We start from the raw sequence: 7,422 nt of genomic DNA, 5'->3' as shown, positions 1-7,422 counted from the left end.
GTACATAGGATTGCTATGAGTCACAAGCGACTCGACGTCACATAACAACAACAACAATGTTGATATCAGTGATACTGGCTCAGGATAGGGAAGGCTTCAGAACTGCTGTATCTATATACAGGGTCACTTTGAGTGGCAGGCAATTCAATGGCACACAACAACAGCAACAAAAACTTTACTAGTGAAAATTCATAGACAATTCTATATAAATACAATACTTAATACTGATACTCCTTATCTTTCTTACAGAGATACCCCACAAATTAAAATGTTTAGCCTAACCTTTTCTCTGAAGATAAGAACTCCTGTAGTCTTCAGCAGGAGGAACCAGTCCTTATAGAAGGGCATCATGCTTGGAAGAGTAGAGGGTCAATGTGGAAGAAGTCCCTGGGTAAGATGAATTGACACCGTGACTGTGGAATAGGGTCATGTGTGTCAGAGATAGTGAGGTTGGCTCAGGATAGGACAAAGTTCAGAGCCATCATTTACATGATCACTATGGGTCATGGTTGACTCCACAGCATGTGACAACAACTCTTCTTAAGCATTTTAATCAAGAAAATGTGACCAAAGTTTCTATAGACAAAAAAGTATTCATTCACTCATTTACTTTTCCTAAGCAAGTACAATTCTTGTTTATTTTTTTATCAAATCTCCATTAGATTATAAGCACTATGAGGGTGGGGCTTTGTTTTGCTCACCTAGTGTTTGTTGTTGTTGTTTTGTGCTATGTGTTATGTGTTGTTATGTGTTATGTGTTAGTCGTCTAGTAGCATGTGACTCATAGCAACTCTATGTACTACAGACCTGAAACCTGCTCTATTCTGTGCCAATCTTATTGTCTCTGACACACCCACCCCCATTACCCCAGTCACTGAATCAATCATCTCATCCATGATCTTCCTCGCTTACGATGTTCCTTCACCCTTCCAAGCATGATGTTCTGCTATAAGGACTGGTCCCTTCTTGCAATATGCCCAATGTATGTAAGATGGAGCTTCAGAATTCCTGCCTCAAGGAGCAGCCTGGTTTCACCCTCTCTGGGATGAACCTGTTTCTTCTCTTAGCACTCTATGGTATATTCAGAACTGTTCTCCAGCACCACAGCTCAAAGGCATCAATTCTCGTTCTGTCATCTCTAGTCATTGTCCAGCTTTCTGATGCATAGCAAGTAATTGTGAAGGCTATGGCCTGGATCAGGCACACCTTAGTCTCCAGACTAACATGGTTGCTCTTCAGTACTCTGGAGAGATCCCTAAACAGCAGGCTTTCCCAATGTAATTCATCTTTTGATTTCCTGGCTGTTGGTAATCAAAGAGTGTTGATTGTGGAGCCAAGGAAACTAAAGCTGTTAACAATCTCAGTCTTGTCACCATCTATCTTGATGCTGCCAGTTGGTCTACAGGTGAGAATCTTTGTTTTCTTGATGTTGAGCTGCAGTCCTTGACCTTCTGAAGCAAGCACTTCAGGTCCTCCTCAATTTCAGCAAGCAGGGTTGTGTCATCTGCATAAGGAAGGTTAATGAGTCTTCCTCAATCCTGATGCCACACTCCTCCTCCTAGAGCCCAGCCTCCCAGTTTAGAATGAATGAATTCCCTCTTCTAAAGCCCTAGTTCAATTATCATCTGTCAAAAATGACTCACAGATTTTAATAACATCAGCCTATTTTTGCTTTGATGTATGATTAACAACTCTTCCTGGCTGTTTCAAGGGCCTTAAATGCAACATGTTGTTCTTGTTGCATGCTGTCAACTATGACTCATAGCTACTATTCCATGAACAACAGATCTAAGCCTTGGGACATCATGCACCATCTGCACTATACCCCACATGCCGGAGCCCATTGTTGCAGACATTGTGACAATCCATCTAGTTAAGATTCTTCTTGTTCTCCTCCGTTTCTCCACTTTTCCCAGCACGGTGTCTTTTTCCAAGGACTTGCCCCTCAGACACCCTACTCAAAGTGTACGAGACATAGTTTTATGATCCTTGCCTTTGAAGAACACTCTGGTTATACGTCCTCCAAGACAGACTTGCTTACAAACGGAATTCCTGACTTTCCTCTCTAAACCTGGACTTCTTTTCATGTTCCTTTTATTAAAAGTAATATCATCATCTAATATTTATTTGTTTAAAATTTCCAAGCAATTTCTATATTTTTATATTTATATACTTTTAAAAATAATCACAAATAGTAGTTGAGTGAAGAAACATCAGTATTTTATTTTCCTGCAGGTACTGTTTTCTCTTGCACCAACATAATTTCAAATTAAAACCAAAATGTTTAGAACTGAATCACTTGGCCCTTTCTCTTCTTATCACCTCCCAGTTCAAAATGCTTGCATCTCTTAATGGCCAGCATCCTCTTGGATCTGCAACAAGGCTCAACACATTCAAGCCTCAGCACAAGCTTCTTTGTGGTTTTGACCTTCTTCCAGAAAATGGGTTTTGTCTGCCCGCCATAGCCACTCTGCTTCCGACCGTACCACCTCTTGCCTGGAGTGCACAGGGAATCCTTTCCCTTCCTGTACTGGGTTACTTTGTGCGGTTGATGCTTGCCACACTTCTAACAGAAAGTCCTTCCGGTTTTGGGTATGTTGATGGTCTCTGCAGCAGAGTTGTCGACACAGTAAACTGGAACTTCAAGGTGTGTGCTCCTCCCCTCACTCTGCTTGTACCTAACTGGAAAAAACATCTAATATTTCTTAAGCCATTGCTGCACACTTTCGTGCTTAGAACCACTTTTTTTTTTATATATTACCGTCATTTGCGGCAACATGTGGGTAGAGAAGTGAACAAAAAAGGCCGCAGAGGTCTGCATTCATGGAATTTGCATCCTAGTGAAATCTTTGCTCTTTCAGGCAAGCCAAGAATCCAGTTAACCTTGACTCCTCTTGCTCATCATGTCCCAAATTCAGAACGAAGTCCTGGCTATTGCTTAGTTAATTCCCTCCCCTCTTCCCGCAATAGAGTGTAAGTCCTCACCTCTTACCTGAATAATGACATCAGGCTCCAAACAGCAGTGTTCACTCTGTTCTCTCCAATCCATTATCCATATTACAAATTTGTTACTTTCTCCACTGTCACATCCTCCCACTCCTTCATCCTCCACGCCCCCACTCTTCTGGTTGTAAAACCTTCAGTGGCCTCCACTGCTCCCTCACTTTCTCAACGCCAGCCACAAAGACCTTTCCCCCTCCCTTGTGTTCACTATGCCTGTCCTGCCAGTGCCCTTGACACATCGTTCCATTGCGGCTCCCTGGAAAACTCCAGCGAGTTCTCCTCTCCATCTACTTAACTCCTGCTTGTTCTCCACATTTCTGCTCAAGCGTATTTTTCTCAAGGAAGGCTTTGACCTCAGTTAAACACTCTGTTAAGAAGTTTTCATACGCTTCTCATGGTGGGACATTTACATTTGTGTGTGAGGTTATCTGACAATAGTTTCTTCCCATCTCAACCTCACCCCACTCCACCACTAGATTCCAGAAGGACAAGGCCATATGTCTTAGTCATCATTATGCTCCAGGGATTAGCACAGCATCTGACACACAGGAGAATTCATTTGTCAAATGAATGAAGGAGCAGATAGAAAGAGGATCCAGTGAAGAAATACATGGAAAGCTCCTAGTATAGCACAAACAACATAACAAAAAATGAGTATCGATAGAGTTGTCTCAGGGTAGAGCTATGTTCCTCACAGTCTTCCATGGTTAATTATTGTGGAAGTCAATCACTAGGTCTTTCTTCGGAGTCACCTCAAAGTGTTCTTGAACCTTTAGCTATTTGATTACCAGACTGCCGCATTAGCTTTGTACCACCAAGAACTACACTTAAAACATAAAAACAAGCAAGCAAACAACTCGAGATGTTGCTATGGAGTCAATTGTTAACTCATAGCAGATAGAACTGACTATAAGGCAGAATGAACTATCCAATGAGCTTACTTGACACATTGTTAGGTGTCTTCAAGTCCATTCTGATACATAAAGGACATTAATTACCATCAATTTCTTTACCCTTTTCCACCCAGGGGATTCCCAGAAATTGGGAAGGGAAAGCAGTAGTCTAACAGTGTAGTCTTGTCAAAAACACCTGTCTCTTTTCTCCCCCACAAAATTCACTGTCATTGAGTCAATTTTGGCTCATAGCTACTCTACAGGAGAGAGCAGAATGTCTCCGTGGGATTCTCAAGGCTGTAAATCTTTGTAGGAATGAATTACCACATCTTCCTCCTGCAGAGTGGCTAGTGGGTTCGAACAACCGACCTTTGGTTTAGCAGCTGAGTACTTGACCACTGTGCCACCAGAATGCTTTACTTCAAAGGCTGTAAGTTATTTAGACAAATCCTAGAACAATTTCACTTCTCTCCAAAGTCAACCAAGAGATGTGGAGGAAGGAAAGTGGGTGAGTCTTGGGCTACCTCACCTTGCCCCATCCATGAGATAAGTAGGTGCATCTGGAAGTTAGAGAAAGGACTGGCGTGAGTGTGTGGGGCCTGAGGCTGCGTCCAGGGAGCCTGACCATAGAAAAGAAATAAGACAAAACAGCATCCCAGTAAGATACCCATCCTAAGACCCTCTAGCTGATGTCCAAGGAACTGTGAGAGAAGGAAATGGCTGTGTTATTCAGATTTAGCTTTCAACTGTCTCCTTCATGGCTGCAAGGAAGCAAGCACACAGCACAAGCATGCAGTCCAGGCCAGAACGAGACAGAAGCCATCACATTGGAAGAAACAGAAGAACGTACACAGTGGGAATGGAGGAGGGAGACTAGTTGAAATGGCATTAAAGTGCAAGATGAGAGCTGCAGAAAAGCCAGAGGCAAAAAACAGGAAGAGAAGTGAGGTATTCGCAGATTCTCCAATAGGTCCTCCAGCAGGTCCGATGTGCAGGCCAAGTGAGGCGGGGCACAGGAAGGTTATGTGCTCATCTGGCTGGGAAGCCTCTCCCAGCTACGTACCCCCCGCTCACACCTGCTGGGCTAGGACTCACCAGCTAGTACTGAGCACGTGGTTCCCCACAGGTCACTGAGAGTCACTGGGTACAGTGCCAAAGGCCTTTAGGGGACACAGTCCTGTCCTGGGAATCTAAGGTGGGTGGGAGAGTAGCAAAGGCAGGCAAGTTAATTCCTCACCACCTTCCACCTAGAACGTAGGAAGTGGCTGGACGGGGGAGGGAGGAATCTGGGAGTCAGATGGGACAAAGGCTATTTTGGTAGGCAGTTTCTGCTCTGCTTTGAACTCTGTTGATTCCATAAACAATATTATGTGCCAACTGCATGATAAGTATGGAAACAAAACAGACGTGGCCTGGTCCTGGCTTGGAGGAGTTCAGCCTACTGGGTGGTGTGTAGGAACATTGATCCTCTGCGTCAACCCCAGCCCACCCTTCCCTTGGCATCACCCTACTCTGCATCAGTGTCTTCTCTGAAAGGTGAGGGTTAGCAGGTATGTGGGTACCTGGTGGCATCCTTCTGGAGGCAGGCTGAGCACTTGATGGCATATTCCATTAGCCAGCGCTTGTGCCGCACCTGGAACACCTGGCTGAAGCCACCACTGGCCACCTGGCGCCAGTCGTCCTCAAAGTCATCTCGGCTGAAGACAGTGAGGCTGCCCAGGCTCCGCTCCACGCCCGCGGCCATGGGGTCCGAGTGTCTTCACTCGTGCTCTCCCTCACACCTGCACTCCTGTTTGCTAGGGCTCCAAGCCAGGGCAGCCTGGGCAGTAGCCAGCTTCCTGCTGGGAGAGGGTGGGGTTGGTGAGGTGAGCCAAGCCTTCATACTGTATGCAGAGAAGCTGATCCACCTAAAAAGGCGAGGAGAGGACACACACTTCAGCCCTGTGGCCCCAGGAAGAGAGATGGTGGGGAGCAGACCCTGGTCTGGGGAAATGGATGTATCTCAGGGAAGTACAGTTGCCCTGCCCCTGCATGTCTCCTCTGTCCCTCTGTCTCAGCCTCCATCTGCATCTTCCTCCCCAGCTTTCACCTCCAAAGGGTATTGAGACAAAGGGTACTGGAGAAGAGTACTGAATATTCCATAGACTGCCAAAAATCCCAAACAGATATATATCTTAGGGAAAGTGCAACCAGAGTGCTCCTTGGAGGCAATGATGGTGAAGCTTCATCTCTCAAACTTTGAGCATGTTGCTGGCAGAGACTGTTTCTTGGAAAGGACATCCTGTCTGGAAAGGTGGAAGGTCAGGGAAGGAGAAGGAGGCCCCCCTTACCAGAAGAATCACCATGGTGATTGCAGCAATGGGCGCAACTCTTCCAGAGATTATGAGAATGGCACACGGTAGGGCAGGGTTCAAGTCTGTTGTTCATAGGGTCACTGTTAGTCATACTCAACTCAATGGCACGTAACAATAACAACAGTGAAAATCAGTGTATTTACTCATTAATTCATATGGACTCTGATAGTTTCTGATTTCTCCAAGTCTGTGCTGGGGAACTGTATTGCTGATGATGGGAGCTGGAACCCCATCTTTCTCCAGAAAGGATGAGGTTTCCTTGTCTGAATCTGTTAGACCCACTAGCTGGAAGCTTCCTTTCATGTGTTGGTTGGTGGGTTTTATCTTGGTTCTCACTTAACGTTTAGTGACTTTTGGTGTACCAGAAGTCACCAAGAAAAGGTCTACAGAGGCAGAAGGGGGTCAGCTGGCTGCCTGTTTGCTGATGCTGCTCTCAGTCCAACCTTCAGCCTTGGAGAGATGGACTACTTGGGCCTGTAACTGAAGGCAGAGACAAAGGGGAGGAGCGCGGGAGCAACTGAGTGATGACCAGGCTCTCCTCTCCTGGGTGGAGCACGGTGAGTACCCAGAGGACTACAGGACAGTGTGGGGCTGCTGGGAAATCTCGAGGTCTTCAGTCCATGGAGTGACACCCTCCTCTAGGAGAACCATGGAGATGGACAGAGGATAAGCACTTTGAAAAGGTGGATCTCCCAAGGTGCCGCCTGGAGAACTGCTGCAGAGCAGTGCAGGGAGGCCACCTCTCACCCACTGCGGGGCTGAGTCTGGGCTGCATGAAGTCTGTAAGCTTCCAGAGTGACCATCTTCATCTTCAACAGTGGAAGTCCAACTACTAGAATAGAAAATCATAGCCATGGGTCCAAACATCTAGAGGCCCTCAACCATGTCACAAACCTTCCAGAAGCCTAGGCTTCAGGTGAGCATGAGAGAAAATACTCCAAATGAAAGCTGGAGAGGTTGCTCATTGTTCAACTTTAAAAAAAATTTATTCATGTATATTATGGGGGTTTCCCCTAACAATCATCTCACTTATAACTACAATCTTGAAAGAGTGTAAACCAGTTGCTTCATGCTTCATACTATAATAGCCCCAATTTAGGTGTCCTAGTGGTAAGGAGATTGTTCACAGCTTTAGTTTGCTTGGCTCCACAGTCAACACTCTTGGCACCAGT

At 45.6% G+C, this 7,422-nt stretch overlaps 1 protein-coding gene across 1 annotated transcript in view; it reads right to left on the bottom strand.

Annotated features, from left to right (window-relative positions):
- Positions 1-5,640, bottom strand: part of ANKK1 (ankyrin repeat and kinase domain containing 1) — a 34,331-nt gene extending 28,691 nt beyond the window's left edge. Inside the window, 1 exon segment of the mRNA XM_006890787.1 lies at positions 5,459-5,640. Coding sequence (XP_006890849.1) covers positions 5,459-5,640 — 182 coding nt within the window.
- Between the last annotated feature and the right edge of the window lie 1,782 nt (positions 5,641-7,422).

The sequence above is a fragment of the Elephantulus edwardii genome, unplaced genomic scaffold (genome assembly GCF_000299155.1).
Source record: "Elephantulus edwardii isolate Elephantulus edwardi_28Jun2011 unplaced genomic scaffold, EleEdw1.0 scaffold00093, whole genome shotgun sequence".
Taxonomy (NCBI): Eukaryota; Metazoa; Chordata; class Mammalia; order Macroscelidea; family Macroscelididae; genus Elephantulus; species Elephantulus edwardii.
This window is presented reverse-complemented; position numbering and strand designations above follow the sequence as displayed.